Here is a 21,453-nt window from a genome sequence, read left to right on the forward strand (position 1 = left end):
TAATACTGTTTAAAAATATTTAAACCTAAAGCTTGAGCCAGACATGATTTTTAGGGTCCGTACCCAAAGGGTAAAAACGGAAACCTATTATTAAGACTTGTATGTCTCTCCGTTCTGAAATTTCCACAAATTGTGTTATCTGTTGCCGCTATAACAACAAATACTGAAAACAAAATAAATATTTATATCCCTCCCATACAAAAATAGCACAATTTTTACCTATTTTTGCCCTATTTAATGGTACGAAACCCATTGTGCGCGATTATAAAGCTGTTCTTTACAGTGTAAATAGGAATGGTATCTAAATGAAACTTCAAATCTATTTATCATTTCAATTTTATTACCGAAAAATTATTAAAAATCATTCAACTTATCCTCTTAAATTTTAGCACTACTTCTACATTATCCACTACACTTACACTACTCTTACAAAATCATGGATGCTGAAATACTGGCAGTGGAAAAATACATTACTTACATATTGTTTACCACTACTTTGCCTATTTTCCAGTACTAATCTAATAATGCAGTTGACAAAGTCTACTGGTTATATATTTTAACACGTTCATAACCTACTCGAATTAACAAAAAAATATTAAAATTAAAGCATTAGTAACCCAATTCTGACATACACTAGGTACTTCGTAAATTGCACTCAAATAGTTTCGAAATACCTACCACAGACCACACCTAAGATTATTTTACGATACCTAAACTAGAGAACGGACTTTATTCTACATAGGACCCAATCTAAATACTGCAAGCTACATCACATAGTTCAAACCGCCATACACGCGTAGGTCATGACTCACACCCCAAGTCTAGAAAATAGCACACCTTGTGGAGGCCTTTGATAACTTAGAAACGTGTAACCGTTCTTTAATTTTTTTATTTACTATTTCCACTTCAAACGACAGTGAGCTCGTACTATTTTATTTTATCATGTGACACCGATACTAATATTTCGTATCACAGCTTTAATAATGCTAATTGATTTATTTTAGAATGAATTATTATTTTAGATTACACTTTCTCGATTAATATTATTGGCGATTAATTGTATCACACTTGAATTTCTATATTGACAGATTCGTCTAAGTTACAATGTGCTATTTTATTCTAATAATTTCTAATTACAATTTACCCGAATGTAAAACACCATAATCCTAATGCAATCCTATGTGCATTTACTCACAACCTAATCTAATATCAAAAAAGTTGATTACGAATTACGATCCATCACATTTTCAATTTATTTTACACAAATTAATTATGATCATCTTATATTCTATGCTACATACTTATCATTAGAGTATCATATCGATCCGTGTAGAAAAAATTTAAAAGAATATAAACAAAACTATTTTTCCTAATTTTAAGTTAGTGTTTTAGGTAAAAATCTATCTGATTCGACCTATGATTATTTTAATATATAAACCCCGACGAAAGTAGAAGGGTTTTACAATGTATATAGAAACTGCTTTTTTAAAGAAATAATAACACAATTTCTTATAAATTCTTCCACAGTTAAGTTATTTAAACTGGGAATGTGTCTCGGCCACAAAACAGAGATCTCTATTTTTAAATAAAACAAAAACAATAATATCTTCTTAAAGACAGTTGAAGAAGATAACATAAATTGATGTTTAAAACAATTGATTACCAGTTATATTTTTTAATTTGTTGATTATTTTCTAATAAGTGGCAGAAAGTTACAACAAAATTGGAACATATCTCTACAACTTTTTAAGTGTTTTATTTTGTAACTTCGTGTCATCTATTTAGAAATTAACAATTTCAACTCTATTCCCTCTCTATTCCCTCGGTATTTTAAATAGATTTTTCGTGTAAAAATGTTATTAAGTGCAGTTAGTTGCTTATAATTATTAAATTAATCAGTCTATTGCAGATTAATGTAAAGGCTACTTGTTACCTTTAATAATTCACGGCTTACTACTAACAAGTAAAGTATTTCAAAATATATACTCAACTACTCACAATATTATGAAAAAGTCCGTTGAAATATTGGTGTGTTTACTTTACCGGTCCGATGTTAGCATGCACGATTGTATTTGCAGTTATTTATTATAATACACAAACACAAGGTCCATCAGATCAAGCAAACCTCAGAGCGGTAAAATATTGCATAATTAACTATAGGAATAACTAAACAATATTTTGTTCAGCAAAATCGATTCGAGATATTACAGTCCGGTGTGTAAAATCTAGTACTTAAATCTAAATAGGCTAACAGTATAGCGTCCATACTTTAACAGTCGAATGCGCGTACGTAACAAAAACTTACGTCCACACAATCAAACGTAAAATGAGCAGATAGGGCTGATATATGTAAGTTGCACACGTTATGTACAGGCGGTGGGAACATTTATTATACCCGCTATCCTACTGAAACTTCCACTGAGAAGTATATAACTATAGTAGCAAATATTTGTACTGACGATGTCGATACGCCGACCTAACACTATTTTAAGTAGACACTTAACGAATAACCGATATCTACGTCCAAAGAACAGGAATTTCTTCGACTAGACAGACTCTACTGTTCTTAAAGAATCACCCATTCTTCGCGCATAGATATCGCTTTTAGAAAGATCAGATCATAAGACCCGAATCAGACTTGCTACCGTTTTCCTTAAAAATATTTTACAGTGTACGATATGTAACAAGTGTAATAAAAATGTAAATACACATATCTGGTACAGACCTCACCTTGCAATTTACAATCACTGGAAATACTACTTCAAATATACAACTGACGTCGATATTATACTGGATAGAGCGTTTTCGTAGTTTCGTTTATAAAACTGGCTTAAAATGTAGCATAAAGGTACAATTCCGTGCATCGCGATCGACGATTGTCGTCGGTCGCTCGTGACAATAGTCAGAGTATGAAAAGGGCGGCTCACAACATTCGTTGGCCGCGCACGTCTGTCACGTACCTCGGAAGCGGTGCCATACATTTTCATACTCTGGACTATTGTCGCGAGCGACCGACGACGATCGCGATGCCCGAAATTGTACCTTAATTTTCAGTGCGACATAATTCGATATATCCAGAACAATATAAGGATCAGAGTTATACATCACGATCGCTCTTGACATTCTTAACACTATCCCAAACGAAGAAAGCCCAGTTACAACACAGTCAAAAATATTTGTTGACTCGGCTAATAACACAGACATGCCGCGTTGCACAGATATTATGACGTCATCAAAGCGAGTCTGCAGATATTTTGACTGGGTATCTCTTGCATCTACCCCATTGTTTATAAGCCTATGTTCAGCCTAAGCTGAAGCCTTTATTTACTTGAAATTTATTATTTCTTTTCGGTACCTTTATGTGGCTTATCTTCGATGGAGAACTCCCTCAAATGTTAAAGCGAGACAGCTTTATACACAATAACCGCGTTAGACGAGTGCGACCCTATTCACGAGTGGCGTTTTCCTTCGGCTGGCGTACGATTGTGAACTGACAGGCTGATACAGGATACTAGTCTTCGCCCGCTTACTTTGTTGTACTGAAACATAATATTTATGGAATATTTATTGTTTTTATTCTGTCTCCCTGACTAATCAAATATTGACGCAGCGTTCACATTTTCAAGGATTGTTGTCTTTGTATGACGTTTCCAAAATACTAGACAAAGATAAGCAGACTTTGTATGAAATTCGCTGTTTAAATATAAAAAAGGCGTTATATTTTTAATAACAGAAATGTAATTGAGAGAACGCACACTAACCTACTTACTTAAAAATGCTTTAGTCTTTGCATATTCTTACTTTGCTGCTAACTTTCTTATAAGTTCTAAGTTACAATCTAAATCTAAGTTATATTATGTGTATAATACTTACTCGTGTAATGTTCTCCCAATGATAAGTCCAACTTGACGGGTTTCGATACTTCGAAGTCGAACTCTTCGTATGTGTGATCATGATCAAGCACCTGGAAGAAGGAATGGTGTGAATGAATCACGCTAGTAAGAACTGATTTACAATGAGACTGAATCCACCAACATAACCTAACCAGGGCTTGTACCACGAAACCGTTTTGAGACTCAAACAATCGAACGAGAGCGCCGCTTCCTACTCTAACAAACGTGAAATGACGTTGTAAGAGCAGGACGCGGCATTCTCGTCCGATTGTTTGAGTCTCAAAACGGTTTCGTAGTAGGCCTACAGCATTCAGAGACACGCCTCAAGCGCTCACTGCCGACCGCGATAACAATTGAATAGCATTGTGTCTGGTTTTCCCACGATCGAGGTATTAATGATGATTTGAGAATTTAATGAAGAGTTTGACAAATTAAGTATAAGGCGTATGTAAAAATCTTCATTTAATTACAGTTATCTTAATAATATCATTGTGTCTGCTTGCGGCAGTAAGAGTCATATGAGTACAAAATTATTGAGGTTCTGGATCTATAAGTTGTTTAAGCGACGAAATTCGGCAACGAATTTTATGCATAAAGCATTGGTCTTTCGCGCCACGAGTTCGAAAAGTTATCGCGTATGTCAAATGTATGGAAGCTGTCCTGGAAATCTGTTATGGGCCACACACATTACACATCATTTGCAATTTGTATGAAAATTTTTAACTACCTATCTCCAACTTATCTGACAGATACTCCATCTGTAAGATAAGTTGTGGATAGCCTATCCGGTACTTATCTGCAGGCTTAGCATGACAACATTAGAAACTGGAAAAAATGGACATACTGACAGATTTTAGTGACAAAATGGCGGATTTCCTTTGTCTATCTATCACTTTGTCTATTCTTTCGTCGTAAAAAGAAACCATCTCTATTGTGACCATGCTAAGCCTGCAGGAAGTGGTGAAACAGGCCCTAAGCTTAGGTTGTGTACGTACCTCGACGTCGCTGTCGTCGTGCGGCCGTCTCGCGAGCAGGCGGTACGTGCCGCCCACCATGCCCGTCCCCACCACCTGCTCCTCGTCCACCTCTAGCTCCTCCACCTCCAGCTCCTGGTCTGACACCTCCTGGCAAGTGGAAATTCACATTACACACACACTGAAGTAGGCAACATGTTAGGCGATAAACTAATTTGGTTACTTTTATTTTAGTTGACTTTTCCTTATAGCCAGACTAATATTATCCATTCTACATAGTTAGGTTTTAATAGAATTAGCAACATAAATGCATTTTAACTATATTATTCAATAGATGCACTATGTAGCTTTCTTTAAAAAGAAATTCACATTAGTTATACAAGCTAGAGACGCGTTGGGAACTAGATGGCTCCATACACAACCCTATAGCACCTAGGTTCTGCCCTAACCGGGGCGTGTCGGACGATACACGCTTGTTTTGTTATTTAACCTAGATATCTAATATAATATGAACTCGCACGTTCATAAGCTACAGTAAGTATTTAGGAATGCAACATACTACAGAAAAGGGATGTTCATCTGTCCTATACTACTTGTCCAAAACAAGTGTTGACTGCTGATATAAAAAGTCGCAAATAAAACAAACGTGTTTACATATTGTTTGATAGTACGTGGGACGTATGCATTAACATTCCCTAAGGTCAATCGGAGGAGACATACTACATTTCAGTTCAATGTCAACGAGATACAGCGCAAAAAGTTAAATATTTTTGTACGAACTGGCCGACCAGGTGGGCGAAAATAAATCTACCGTCACTTTCTTGTTTATTTTTAAATTTCATTAATTGTATAAAGATTATTTTTAAGGGCAAATATTTTTGTACGGACCGGCCGACCAGGTGGGCGAAAATAAATCTACCATCACGTACTTGTTTATTACTAAATTTAATTAATTGTAATATTACTTTTAAGTAGATGATGTCAACCAGTGCTGGTAAGATTTTACAAGTACATTATCATGACATAGAGAAAATTTATAGAATATAGAGTATAGACTATGGCAAGACCGTCTGATGTGATCAGGACATTGTGTATGTAACAAAGGCAGAAGAGATCATGGTCTGACAAGGGGTTAAAGTTAAAAGTATAGTCTGTCAAAGAAGTGAAGAAATTAAAAAGTGGCAACATCGTAGTATCATCCCTTTCAAATCAATCTAAGAAAAAAGGGATGACACTACTGATGTTGCCACTTTTTTAATTCATAATCTGTCGGAAATAAAAAAAATCATGATCTGTCGGTTGGGTTTGACATAAGGCAACCAAATTAGGTAGATCAGCCACATACCTATGAATCAAATTCTTTGATACTACATTCGACCCGAGGATCTTAAGAGGATACACCAGGGGCTAGAGAAATGAAAAAAACGTACGTGTAATATCTAATAGCTGGCTCCCTTACCTCAAGCCTATACCGCAGAACGCGATAGAAACAACTGCAGAAAATCAACGATTCGTTGTCCCCTGATTCCTCCTCCAAAACTTAACCGATTTAAGTACTTTTTTTATTAAAGATTAAATTAATTTTTTTTATTAAAAGGCTTGAGCTGTGTTCCTATGTTTTTTTTTAGTATAATCTAGCCATTTTTTTTGGGTTTTTGAACGTTCATATCTTATTTAATAATTAAATTATGAAAAAAAAAGAAAACTTAGGGACACCGTATTAGTGGCCGTAGATATTCAGGAAAAAAATTATAACTCTACTAGCATTATCCAGGGAGGAAACAGGGGACAATGTTTGTATGGAAAAAAGGGTGGTGTGGACTCCTCTTAAAGCCATGGCCCCGTAATAGCTCTAGGTGTGGGTCTCATGCCAGTTCAATACTCTATGTCGAGGTTACATATCTCTACTGACCTGCTCGACAACAGTCTCGTCGTCCTCCTGCTCGTCGCGGTCGAGGTCGAGGTCGGCGTCGAGGTCGGGGTCGGCGTCGGGGTCGACCTCGTCCTCCACCTCCGTGTCGCTCCCGAACCCGCTGTACTTCATCTCGCCCCGCTCTAGCGCTTCTAAACTCTCTGGAACGAAATTAACAATATTGTTATGTTATTAGAGCCGGATCTTCAATGGGGCTTTTTGGGCTTAAGCCCAGGGCCCCCCGAATTCAATGGGGCCCCAGTTAAAGCGAAATAAAGAAATTTTACTAAATAAAACAAATCATGTAGTTTGCTCTGCAAAGGTTAATTGATCGTTGTTGCCCTAAGTAGTAAGCCCCCTAAACTCACGGTCCGGCCATAGTAAAAGGAGGGGAAGTAAGTTATCTTCGTACAAAGGCACCGCGCACGGCTTGTATGTGTGCGCCATAGTATCAATGCGTCGCCACGTACGGCACACAACAAAATCTCGGCGTGTTTTAGAGGCTGGTACCGCCGAGATTTTGTTGTGCTACTAGGTAATAACTTACTTCCCCTCCTTTAATAAAGTTACAGTTGCAAAAGTGTATTTGTTACCTCTTTAACATTTGAAGCCTTGAACCGATTTTAAAGAAAATTACAGAAATACTTCAGAGCTCCGGGGAAGACATAGGATCACGTGTATCCCAAAAAATGTGTAGTTCCCGAGGGAATTTCAGAACAAAGAAACAGGCAACATTTATTATATTGTGTAATATTAATTCAATTATTATCAATGTCTTATATTAATTTTGTCAAGTAGTTATCAAAATATAACGCCCTCTGAACTGACAATAATATACTATTATTGTTACTTATATATTTTGTTCATGTTAGCTGACTATAATGTGTTTTCCTTGTAGCATGACCAAAAACGTACCTACTATATATACTTTGTAAGGCAAAACATCATATCAAAGTTTTTAATGTACTATCAGAGAAGTTGATTCCTAGGCAGATGGGGGACCAACGTAGTTTGGTCGCGTTACATCAAACTCAGCCGACAGATCACAATTAACATTGAATTGATATGATCCGGCGAAACGACGTTGGTCTGTCAACTGCCTAGGAATCAATTTCCTCGATGGTACATTGTACATGTTTTTCTCACCTGGATACACCATAGCTTTCTTTATAGCCTGAGGATCCTTTCTTGACCATTTCTGTACTTCTTCGTCCATTTTGCCTACTTTTGATGGATTCATTGCCCATAAACAACCTAAAATAAAAGTTTATTATGATACATGGCTAAAAAAATTGATTATTTTCAATAGTTATCATTGTATTTAAAATTCAAATAGAAGACAACATAAGCTAATATATCGCACATACCTTTTCTTTGACTACCATTCGTTGAGGGTTTTTCTATTTTTTCGAAACATTTATTTAAACTGAGGTTATGTCGAACTGAATTCTTCCAGCCGTTAGGTGCCGTTTTGAAGTAAGGGAAGTGTTGACTGAAAAAAAAACAAAGTTTCATTATTTACTAGCATTATCTTCTCCCTAGTCAATAAAAATATTCACACATTAAGCTTTCAGAATGCGTTGTCCTTGTCTGACAAGAAAAGTCGCCCGATAGACAAGGACAGAAGATTGTGTAGGCTATCCATTAATTAATATTTTATCAGCAGGGCGTTAGTACATTATGAGTCATAAACATCTATTTCACGATCTTATCTTAAGATCACATAAAATCTTGGCAATAGGTCGAGATTTCACAACTAATTAAAACTAAACGACTTACCACATAAAATTGTATATTTCGGAGACGGGCAGGCTGCCTGTCCTCGAGTTTTTCAACGCCATGGCGATCAGACAGGAGTAGGAGTAGGCCGGCTTCGGGAACTCGCCCGAAGTCTTCGCACTGTTGTTGTTATATTTAGCCTGACTCGTGTCTACCGTGAAACCGCCGCCGACGGAAGTCTTAATTAATTGCCTACTGCCGCTTAACGAGTTATCGATCAATATCGTCGCCTGGTTTTTATTATTAGCTAAAATTGTCCTAGATTGCTGCGCGTCCAGTATGTGTATATTGCCCGAGATGATCGTCTTAGCGCCGAGGGGATGCGTTATCTTCTGACTCGTGTTTAGTATCGAACAGTTCTTGTTGACTTTCAACATTTCCGCTTGGGTCGTTTTTATTCGCACCGTCGGGGTCGCGGGCGCCGTGCTTATTTTCGTTTTTGTGGTATCCAAATCTTTAATTAGGTCCTTGACGACGGTTTTGTCCTGTTTCCTGAGGTATATGACCATTTGCGTGGCCTCCTCGAGTTTCTTGGGGGCGGGTTCCTCGGGCTCCACTTTGACTTTTATGACGTTGGGGGAGAATGTTAGGTGGCTCTTTTCCTGTTTGGGACTAAGGAGGGAGGAGCTGGTGGTGCTGGTGTTGGCCGCCGACGTGAGGAGGACATTCGAAGCCTCCTCCTTGACTATGCTCTTGACGGGGGTTTCGGCGAAGGTGGACGGCATCACGGAGTTGGGGTTCACCATGACGGCGTTTGCCTCCGAGCCGTAGAGATCGAGGTTGTGTACGAAACTGGACGAGGTATTGTTTAGCCACATCACCGAGTTGTCTGTGTCCATGTCTAGCAGCGGTGGCATTTCGGAGAAGTTCAGACCTAGAGAATCCTGAAAATACAATTACATTCGTTAATTATTTGCATTAACAATATGAAGACTATTATGATTTATGAGTTTTATAACTAATGACAATGAAAAGAACATGAAAAGTAAGTAAAGGTTATTGTTAAAAAGTCATGAGGGTAGTTATGAAAGTATCTTACCGGAAAATCGGATATACTGCTCAGGTCTGTCGCTATTTCGCTCTTGATGTCCATGTCCAGCATGTCCTGGAGCGAGTCGGTGATGTACAGATCCATGTCGGAGCACCACTGAAAACAATTAACGTTAGGTCAGTACGTTAACGTGAGCTTCCTTATTTTCCGATGAACTTATTAAAATGAAAAGGGAGTAGTAAGGACATTATAGTAAATTAGTTGTAGAGAATTATAGAGTACTTTAAAATAATATAGTGTAAGTAGTTTTTATTCATAATATTTATACTTTTCAGGAGAGTAGTTGGAGCTAATATGTGGTGGTAGGATGTGGACTTTCAAGAAGCAATTTTATGTTCTAACGCCTAGATTTAAAAAAATGGATAATGAATATTTTTGGCAAACAGTAACATAATACTTCAATCCAGCATTAAGTACTATAGTAGCTTAGATTCAGTTCGGATTCTAATTTCTATTAAACAGCAAAACAGTATTCTCGTATTTTTACATTCTATAAGTACATCAACGACAGATTTTAACTATCTGCCGCACTCAGAGTGGAACATTAATTACTAAGACTGGGTTGCACCAGAGGCGTAGGTAAAGTTAAAGTTAAATATGGCGTCCAAACACCCCATATTCTCATACGGCATCTGTCAATTTTTCCGGTTATAGTTAAGCTTAAAGTTAAAGTTAGTTGGTGCAACCCAGTCTTAAATGTAAATAATTCAATATTTTGACATAAGCCCCATACATTATCATTCATTAAATTGAAGCTTTTGAATACCATTTTGTAGTTTAATTGTACCTATACTGTATCGATACTGTAATTTAGATTAATCTTGCAGAATCTGAGTACTGGTATGCAAGTTCTATAAAAGAGCCCAGTCGCGATCCGCGAGTCGGTATTCGCTTGTTCTTTTGGCCGTTTTTTTCGAACATGCCATTCAGGTTTAAGAAGCGCCGAAAGGCTCACCAAGGCCACAGACGAGATTTAGATCAAGGTCAGTGGAATACCTTAATACGTTGATGAAAACTGAAAAACACAAAAGCCAGAACAACAAAGCTATTTCCTCCTGAAGAAGGCTTATCGTATCCGTTGTATTCGAATAGGATTTAAATTTCTAAATTCTCAAATTCTGAATTCGAACACATTTTTTTGGAGGGGCTTTTGAAATAAGACACTGCAAGGATAATGAAAGAGTTTATATTCAAGCAAAATACAAACGTATCTGAGAAGGTGACCTGTGACACAGTATCATAATTCATAAACATTGTTAATTAATATGTCCATACAAATTAAGTTACAAAAGTAGCATTACAAAGTAATCCCATTTTAAGTGAACATTTATCATTGTTAAGAGTGATTGAGGGAGTGAATTCCACTACAGCCTAGTAGTGAAACCTGTTCCCGAGGTATGCGTTCACAGAGAAATAGTGAAAATATCATGCCATCTCTTTCGTTTCATTGAAAGGATCTTGTATCGTGTTTTTGTAGTGTCTCGGGCCTTGATTTCTGTTTTAATGCTCCTTTATCGTACTAAATCTTTCCAGGGGCTACGAATAATTAGAATTTATCATGCGAAGGGGACGTGCTAAATGTTTTCTCACCATAACCCGACCTACGTCAACTGGGGGCATGTGAAAAAATATTTCAAAGAATTGACTCGCTACCTGCCCTAGGGTGCAGGGTCGGACAAAAAATGCACCATTTCGCAACAATCGGTGCCACGTTGCGTCTTTACTCTTTATGTATTCCTAGCCTTTTCTTAAGAATTCATATCCCATTACTAGGTATATTGTAGTTTTGGAAGTTGTTATTCAGCCCAAGCAAACTGGATCTACTAAAGACTAAATAAAGTAGGTACTCTTGTGCCATTACAAGTTAACTCTGTATTAAAAATATACCTATTGTTTCTGTTCTGTCATAAATACCTACCAGGGACGGGAGAAATAACATAATATTATTAATATTTATCCATGATTAACTTTTACCCAGACTGGTTACATCCATGGACTTTGGGCGACGTTAAATTCTTTCCATCAGGCAATTTGCTTGCTCATTTGCGCTTTTATTTTTATAAAAACCTTTTTAGGTTCGATGATATATTTTGTCATAATATTATGTTCACCAACAGAATTTTTACAAAGGATTATCTGGTGTTCTGTAGTCTATGTAAGACCTTATTTATTAGATTCAGATGCTTGACAAATATTATTATTATTATTTAAAGTCTTAAAAGACGTGATCAGGTTAAACCGATTGCTTCTTAATTATCAGTGACATGTGGTGTTTACTTTGCACCGGCCCGGCAGGTGTCAGTAGGCTTTTTAGTATTTTTTATGTGCCAACATGAAACCACTTTTGCGAACACCTGCAACTAGGTCGCGGTTTTGGGTTATTTCATGTTTCTGTAGAAGGTGTGGTCATCACTTTTTTATTTGTATATTAAGACGCTCCCCCTATGGAGATGTCGTAATTTACCGTTTTTAGAGTCTTATTAAGTCATAATTTGAAAGCTACAAAATTATAATAAAAATACAGCAATAATCTTCAGCAGATGAATATTCCTTTCTCCGTTACTAATTTCCTATTTTAATTTTTAAATACTCATGATATCAGCTTCAAAAGTAATACCAATTTATTTAAATTTAAGCATACATTCAGTATCTCCCTAGTATTTACAAATTACGTTTATTTGAAACGCACGCCAATTAATCGACAATTTCATTAACTATAATATTTGCCGTTTGAATTTTTTTAGGTCAATTTTGAACTAAGTTGAGTAAAAAAATAAGATTTTGGTGCGATCTCGGCAACACGTACACGGCAAATGTATGGTCAAGGTCGTTTGCTCAGGGGATGGCCTTAAAGTTCTGACGGATAAAAAAAATAACAACGCCTGTAAATGTGTGCAGAATCTGCGAGATAGTGCATTGTCGTTTTTCGTCACCGACTGATCTTTTTCGGATCTGGAGCTGGATACTATACATATTAAACAATGATTGCCGGTCACCTTGTCTGAATCTTCCACCCATAGTCTCCCTCTTCCAAAGATATTTCTCTGTATTCAATAATTTTAGGTACAATTCTTACAAATCTGGACCAAACATTTGTGCTTAGCAGTTAGCGTGGCTTAGCGTAATGCGCATATATCTACAGTGTGTAACAAAAATCTAAACTAATATTATAAATGCGAAAGTATCTCTGTCTGTCTGTCTATCTGTCTCGCTTTCACGCCAAAACTACCGAACCGATTGTAATGAAATTTTGTATACAGATAGTCTTAAGCCTGAGAAAGGACATAGGCTACTTTTTTACTGGAAAAAAGAGTTGTAAGGGGGTGAAAATACGAAAATTTGTTCAAATTAAGTTAGTTCCAAAAATTCATACTAGATGGCGCCGTGCGTCTCTTACATCGCGCTAACGCTTGCCCAACATCTTTCTATAAGAGGTGGTATCATCTTACGTTCGATTTCGATTTTTTTCGATTGTAATTTCTTTTTTATGTTATTTAATAAATCAGTACTTTTAACTTTATCTATGCAGTGACATAACCTTAAACCTATCAATGATAAATAGTTTATGGGTAAAGTTGTGTAATTGGGGGGCTAAATAAGCTTTAAAATTTGGCATAAAATATAAAGTTTAATATTAAAAAATGAAATATTATGTGCACACTGCACAGCTGTTTTGATGTAAGGGGTATCAGGGTTTTTTTATAAAAGCTTTTGACACCAATTTTGTTGACATCGCGCGCTATAAACTGAAGTCCACGCGGACGAAGTCGCGGGCAACAGCTAGTAATCACTTACTAGCTGTTGCCCGCGACTTCGTCCGATAAATGATAATATTTTAGGGTGTGTACGTGTTCCTTGTAGAGAGTTCACTGTGAAAGTAGCAGTGCTGGAATACGAACATTTTTTTCACTTTTGCATGGGCAAGGGCCCGAGCGTCACGAGTCACGACTCACGAGTTTTCCCCGAGAAGAGCCGGACACCCAATATAATAAATTAATAACATAATATTGGGTGCCCGAAATAATGATACAATAACATGTTGTTTCGTAAATGGCTGATGATGTCTAATCAGTAATCACTAAAACTGTTAAATGCTAATTTAGCTAGACCACCAATACTATCGAAGAGTTGCTTATCTCAGTAATAAACCACGCTTATCAATATTTTGGTACGTAAATAAATACTTTATTGTGTAAACAACTGAATCGAGTGCAGTGGCAGATAAGGAACCATTATCAAAAGGCGGCCGAGACGTTTTAGGGTTCCGTAAAAGCCCCAACAAATTTATAATACATAGTTAGGTTTGCCGTCTGTCTGTTTGAAACACTGTTAATTCAAAATTATAATTGCCTCTACTCACCACAGAAAGAACCCTCATAATTTAAGAATAATTTAGAACTCTACATCTATAATTTGGTGTTAGTTGAACCATTATCTATTCTGTGGTTGAACTTAGGATCTTAGATATTTAAAGAATTTGTCACCTAACCTTACCCTAGGGAACTCATACGTGGTAACTGGTACGGTACACGCTTGACCTGTTTGTTACTTTCCTCTTACCCAGCGATATTATAAGAAATTTAATCATTTCCTATTCCTGATAAAGTTTATTTCTATACTAATATTATAAATGCGAAAGTATCTCTGTCTGTCTCGCTTTCACGCCAAAACTACCGAACCGATTGTAATGAAATTTTGTATACAGATAGTGTAGAGCCTGAGAAAGGACAAAGGCTACTTTTTTACTGGAAAAAAGCGTTGTTTACTGGAAAATGCGTAAATTTGTTCAAATTAAGTTAGTTCTAAAAATCATAATAGATGGCGCCGTGCGTCTTCTACATCGCGCTAACGCTTGCCCGAAAGTCTTTCTATAAGAGGTGGTATCATCTTACCTTACATTCGATTTCGATTTTTTTCGATTTTAATTTCTTTTTTGTTATTTAATAAATCAGTACTTTTAACTTTATCTATGCAGTGACATAACCTTAAACCTATCAATGATAAATAGTTTTTGGGTAAAGTTGTGTAATTGGGGGGCTAAATAAGCTTAAAAATTTGGCATACAATATAAAGTTTTATTAAAAGAATTGAAATATTATGTGCACACTGCACAGCTGTTTTGATTTAAGGGGTACCAGGGTTCTTTTATAAAAGATTTTGACACCAATTTTGTTGACATCGCGCGCTATAAACTGAAGTCCACGCGGACGAAGTCGCGGGCAACAGCTAGTTATTATATATATTGTGTAAGTAATTATAATCGTCATTTTAATTAAGTAATAACAAACTGTAATATTATGTACTTATTTAATATTTATTATGAATCTTGAATAAACTACATTTTAATTAATTCTGTTTATTAAGGTACTTAACTGTAAATTTTTGTGTTTTGTGTAAAATAATAATAATTATTATCATTAGGTATTTAATCCCAAAAATGAAATATACTTATTTAAAAATAATTATTTTAAAATTTGCTGCCAATAACAATTCATCGAGGATCCGAAAACGTTCCGGCTTTTAGAAAGAGAGATGCTAGTTGGGGTGGCAGAGAGAGAAGGGTATAGAGACAAGAGGGTGAATCGACCCCTAATGGCATTGCAGCCGGCTACGAACAAATACCCACCAGATGTACCGGGAAAACTTCGGCCTTTCATTGCCTGTATTAAAAATAAATGTGAAATTGGCGTTTTATTCTAAAGTCTAAACTTAATTTTTTTAATAAAGAACGTAGGTAGGTAAGTTTTTCCCAAAAAAGGTACTGTAGTTTTTAACATTTCCGGCGGTACTTTTCCGTATATTACTAAAAACATGCTATAGATATACAATTTTACTATATTCTATACAATTTTCACAGTCTGCAAAAACTGGCGTAAAATTCGTTCCGTGGATGTTGCCGAGCCAAAAACGTCCGTCTCACGAGTCACGAGCTAAGCCGTGCTTGAGAGGGCCATGAACTCTCTTTATTATTTAGAGTTCATTTGACTTGTGCGATATGAAAAACAACTATCGGCTTAGCGCACAGATAATGATTATACTTTTTCGTAAATTTGACATTCCACAGACTGTAAATTACTATTTTCAACCTCATCCAGGTTAATCCCAGCATTCCCAACTAGCCAACATGTACGTAATTACAGTATTTCCCATGCTCTACATTTAATACAGACAAGGTTTCCCGTGAATTCGTACGCGCATAGAATTCTACGGGAACTGTACAATTTCGCAAGATTAAAATTTACCATAGCCTCACGTTTTGCTCTACATATGTAGCCTCTCACCAAATTTTATAAAGGCGCCTTTTCATACAAAAAAAAAAAACTTAAGTCTAAAATATTCCAAGCTACAGACACTAGACTTGAGACTGTATGCTTTAAGTACAATATAAAAATAACATTTTCTTCCTGGATGCATTATACATAGTGTATCTGGTATCCGTCATCGGAGGCGCCGCAAGGGGCCTGTCCTCGAACGTGACCGCTCGCAGTCGCCTTGAACCCGCGCTCACAAATTACCTATCTCGTCTACTGTCTACGCGTTCGTGAGAAAATCTAGGAAAACGCGCCCGTGCTTTTTACGAGTTATAAGGGTTATTTAAGGGGGACAAAAGGGTAATTTTTGATGTCTCTACTCTCTACAATGTATGTTCCATTATAGCGCCTATTGCCTAAACTAAGAAGGGTTATTTTAGGGGTCTAAAAGGACAATGTTGGTAGTTCTACAATGTTGTTTCAATAAACCGCCTAAACTACTGATTCGATTTTAATGTATGTTCCGTAGATTCGTAATAAATAATAACTAGCTATTTGACCGAGCTTGTATTCGACGAAAATGACATTTTCTAAAAATTATTCCTATCTAGATCGATTTACCGCCCCCGAAACCCCCTATATACTAAATTTCATGAAAATCGTTTATAATCTAGAATTTTATTTTTACAAGTGTGTGTTCTGTAGCTGATATGAAAAAAAAACAACTACAGGAGCCTTTTACGAACTTGAAGACAGAAGAGGAAGGCTGCAGCGCTCTGAAAGTACTCACTACTTCATCCCTTGGAAAGTTGGAACTTCAGACTTCAGAGGCTCGATTCACGTGCCTCTTATTCGTTCGATTGCAAGTCAGTTCTATTTTGGGATACATCATACATGAATCATGATAAAGCCTACTGAGTAATGACTACCCTGTCTGAGATTAGAGGTTGGTCCCTTTAACGAGCACATTTTACGTTTTTAAGGGGCTCCTGTTGTGTATTCTCTATCTTTTTGCATTTTAGCAAAACGGATCTATAGAATCAGATATTTTAACAAAATCAGATATAGATCAGAATCAGACATTTTAAGAAAATAAATTGTACTCATTATGATTTATGACATAAAATTAAAAAATATTTAGCTATTCCAGGTATGCTAATATAAGTTATAACTGTAACAGACGAAATATTATACTTAGTTTATACTTTATAATATACTTGGCGCGAAAACCGACAAGTTTGTATAGTCCATTTCGGGAAGTTTTACCTGTTTTATCTTTGAAAGTGACCCTTATATCGTTGACACAAAGACCTGACAGAGGTGGCATAATTCTGAACAAATCGCAGTCGGTGCGCGCGCACCTATGAGGAGGGGTTTAGTATCGATTATGTACGGCGCAGGCCCTCCCCACTGTTAGGAGGGAAACTAAAATATTACGCGTGAAGTTTTATAATCTCATTACGTCTAGACCGTGATAACTTTCTGATAACTTTGTTACCTGAAGACGATTGATAAATTAATAATTAGTACTATTATTAGATGAAACAAGAAAGACGATTTTCCTCCTTATTATCGTTGATTTCATTGATTAAAAGTTTTCCCACGATCGTTAGTTTTAAATGCTTAGTTCCAATAATTATTTTTATGGTTTAATTTTTTGCTCCTTACTTGAGCAAAAAATAAGTAAAAAAAATGTAAAAAATATAAAAGTCGTTTTAATTCTTCTCATCCAGACTCCAGAGTCCAGACATTAATATTTTAATTAAAACTTTACACCACATTTTATAATAATTCTGCGATAATATTGAACAATATTATACCAGAATTAATATAAAATCTTATTTATTCATAAACATTTCGGTGATTTTTGCTAGTTAACATATTTTCCTTCTAATGGAATAGGTACCAGCGAAAAATAAAAACGAATTCGTCGCGGTTCATATTTGTCGTTAATTTCCTCGCGCTATCCGGCAATATTTCGTACGTCAACGCAGTTCGTTGACCTCCGCCCGTAAGAAATGCTTTGGATAGGTAGTAGGTACTGATTACTGACTAAATAACACAAAAATGACCGCACTAAATGTTAACAGCAAGATTCATGTTTTTAAGAACGCCTTGTAATTTCATTATTAAATAACGTTGTAACTTGTATTAAAATAAATGTTTTTCATTTTGATAATGATTAATTATGTTTTTCCCGGTGTTTTAATTGGACGGATGTAAAAAATAAAAATCGACCAAGTGCGAGTTGGAATCGCGCACGAAGGGTTCCGTACCACAATAGAGCAAAGTAGGCTGATAATCATAATAATCATAATCATGTGAAATTTGTGTTTTTGTATGGGAGCCTTAAGTACAAATAAAATTGAGTATTTCCTGAATATTTCAAGTGCCTATATTGCATTGCCGTTATTGATATCGAGCAAAAAATAGCAAAAAAATCACGTTTGTTGTATGAGAGCCGCCCTTAAATTTGTTGTTATAGCGGCAACAAATTAATATGCACATTCTGTGAAAATTTCAGAATTCTAGCTATAGCGGTTATTGAGTTACAGCCTGGAGAGTGGAGACACACAGACAGACAGGCATCGAATTCTTAGTAATATGGTCGCGTTTTTACCCTTTGGGTACGGAACCCTAAAAAAGCCTCATACTAACAGTAGCCCCGTCGTTTGTATATGAATCCCTATTCCAATTTTTAGAGGAAGCTCACATTTTCAGGACAAAAAACAGCGTGTTTTCCACTCCAATTTGGCGCAAAAACAGAAAATTTGAACCACTAGATGATGAGTGATGACAACCTGCCTTATGCCTATATACTGGTAGAAGGCAGGGTTAATGTTTTTTACTAAGCTACCTTTTCGACAAGAATAATTACTGATGAAATAACAATTACTATAATAATTCTCTTTAAGTTAGTACAACATCAAGCAAATATTTAAGGTCGATATTATGAATAAACTTAAGGTAACGTTTTAGGTAAGTACATATTTAGTTCAACCTAGGTACTACATTTAAACCTACAAACATAGAGACCTATTAGGCTATTACTGCATTTGGGTCAAGACAATCTGGTCTGGGATCAGAGCATCACACTTTGCCATGATATATTATAAAGTAGGTAACAGCTATAAATAATAAATATACCTACGCGTATGAAATACGTCAATGAACAACTAATAATATAGTTTGAAGTCTTTGATCGTTACCGTATGATAAGCCAAAGTAGAGTAGGAAGCAGCTTTGCAGTACAATAACATTATCTAGACAGAAACCTTACTATTAAAAGACTAGATGACGTCCGCAACTCCGTTGTGCCAAATTTCGTTTATCGCGCAGGAACCGTACATTTTTCCGGAATAAAAAGTATTCTATCCTTTCCCGGGACTCAAAGTATCTATTCATACCAAATTACAGCTAAATCGGTTTAGCGGTTTGGGCGTGAAGAGGTAACAGACAGACACACTTTCGCATTTACAATATTAGTATGGAAGTATGGATATACAAGGCATCCCTGTATTTATCTGGCGCATTGAAAACGTCACATGACAGACAACGACAAAGGACGTGGAATAGTTATACGCTGCGCAAATATTGTTATTGGTCGAGTATTATGGAACTGCCTTCATTAGGCAGTTCCATAATACTCTACGGTTACTATACGGTTTTTTTTTAATTTCGTGGAATTTTAACTTCATTTACGACTTACATCCTAAACTTTAGGACGTAACGGACGGAACCACAGGTGTGTGTTTGCCGACTGTTCGTATTTCGTTTACAAAAAACTACATTCACACACACAAGCTCGCTGCACACAGTCAAGCGATGCAGGCACCAGCCCACCATGACCAGACCCTTTTCCAATGAATGCATTCATCACAGTCTAGATGGACGAGCATGACAATGAATTATTTTCTTTAAGTACATTTTTTAAAGTATTTCTTTAAATAAAAGAAGGTTAATTTTAGATGTTGAGTAAATACCAAAATTTCCTGTCCCGACTCCCGACTCCGGATTATGGATATTGTGAAGAAGTAAATTGAATATTGATGGATGAACAGTTAAGGCAATAAATTTTGGTTTTTCTCATTACATCTCACATCTCTTTTAACCTCTAAAATAGCAGTATAAAATAAATTAATATTACCACAATTTCAATAATTATTTATTATATTGTTCATACTGCAATTTCTACTCTACGGCGCATACGCACACCAAAGTTCGCACAACTACATAGACAGAATGCACTCATTGTTAAACGTTTTGAAATTCTCGCTTGAAACCGGCCGTGGGAACCACGTTACCTCTCTACGCTGACTAATAAAATATTCTTCTATTCTTACTTCTAATCTATATAATATTATTATAACAATTTGAGCACTACTAACGGTTTAAATCCATCCAGCTAAAAAGTTCTAATATTATGACCCCATATTTTCAACTTTATTACTTTTGGTTTTTGGTGTCTTTCTTGTAGACCGTACCTTTTACACCAATTTTAGAATAGTCCATAAGAAGTTCCAGATTGCTACATTGGTAGAAGTTACGGTTAACTTTTATGTATGAAGTAATATAGGTAGTAGGTAGGTACCTAGGTATTTATAGTTACAACTTACAACTCGTACGGCAAGTTCATTGACGGCAAATTGGCGCCGTTCTGTTTAATGATATTTTTTTAATTAATCCGTACAGTAAATGATCAAAATGGAGCTATTATCCTTCGAATGTATAATTTATACTCGTTAAAAATAATAACAAACTGTTTATTTTATGTTACATATCGTATGTACCTATGCCCCAATAAATTAATAATTTCATGCTGTCCCTGTCGCTCAGCACCAGTTGCCATAACAGAAAGAGATGCAAGATGTACTATTTTTTCCGTTAGTGTATAAATACCACATGGGAAGTCGTAGTAAATTCAACAACTTTACTTCTATTTACAAAATAACTAAGAAATTTGATTTGCACACACAAAGTTTCATCGACATTTTATGGATTTTTCAAATTTACACCATACTCTAATCTGCAAGTCAAAATACCTAACACATCAGCTATCACGGATTTCCCGCCAAATTGATTTTTCACTGTAAAATTAGCAGTATTTCTTAAATAACAGTCTGGCTTAAACAAATTTTCATAACATTCGTCTTTATAACAGTGTATTCAGTAGATGACATTAAAAAGAGCGGGACACGGGCCGTGTAGGCACTTTCTCATGCAGAATATCCAAGTTACGGGACATATCACTTTGAAGGAGTTAAAAACTTAACTTACCGAATATTTATTCGAGTAAATATCCTTATGCTCGATAGAATAATCCTGAATTTCACACATTTACGTATTTAATGTCATGAAATTGACAAATTTAACACCACTCACTCCATAGACATACACTGTTTTGCTATTATCGTGAAAAGGTACACAAAGAATCTCATCTTCTCCTATTGGTTGATTGTGACCATGTGACCATTAAAACCCAATCGCTATTGGCTGATAGCTTGTCTGTGTATGACGTCATGTGTCAAATGAATATCTTATTATAAATATGAATTAAAATATTAAAGAAAGTAATTTATAAAAGTTAAAAATA

At 35.9% G+C, this 21,453-nt stretch overlaps 1 protein-coding gene across 2 annotated transcripts; it reads right to left on the reverse strand.

Moving 5' to 3' along the window:
* Positions 1-320: 320 nt before the first annotated feature.
* Positions 321-21,365, reverse strand: LOC121731433 (forkhead box protein O3). 2 transcript variants are annotated; one of them, XM_042120850.1, is made up of 9 exons: positions 21,138-21,365; positions 9,598-9,705; positions 8,559-9,442; positions 8,147-8,271; positions 7,926-8,033; positions 6,780-6,940; positions 4,889-5,014; positions 3,874-3,964; positions 321-3,539 (listed from the first exon to the last, which is right to left on the reverse strand). In XM_042120850.1, the coding sequence occupies exons 1-9, from the start codon at positions 21,195-21,197 to the stop codon at positions 3,430-3,432; spliced, it is 1,773 nt and encodes a 590-aa protein (XP_041976784.1). In that variant the 5' UTR covers positions 21,198-21,365; the 3' UTR covers positions 321-3,429. The 2 variants fall into 2 exon arrangements, with proteins under 2 accessions (XP_041976784.1, XP_041976783.1); XM_042120849.1 differs by having other exon boundaries at positions 4,889-5,017.
* Between the last annotated feature and the right edge of the window lie 88 nt (positions 21,366-21,453).

The sequence above is a fragment of the Aricia agestis genome, chromosome 10 (assembly GCF_905147365.1).
Source record: "Aricia agestis chromosome 10, ilAriAges1.1, whole genome shotgun sequence".
Taxonomy (NCBI): Eukaryota; Metazoa; Arthropoda; class Insecta; order Lepidoptera; family Lycaenidae; genus Aricia; species Aricia agestis.

Coding starts and splice junctions, on each gene's coding strand:
- LOC121731433 (XM_042120849.1), bottom strand. CDS start 21,197: ATGTGTGAAATTCAGGATTATTCTATCGAGCATAAGGATATTTACTCG. Junction 9,706..21,137: donor TTTACTCGAATAAATATTCG/GTAAGTTAAGTT, acceptor AATTGTTTTCAG/TGGTGCTCCGACATGGATCT. Junction 5,018..6,779: donor ACGAGACTGTTGTCGAGCAG/GTCAGTAGAGAT, acceptor TCCACTTGCCAG/GAGGTGTCAGACCAGGAGCT.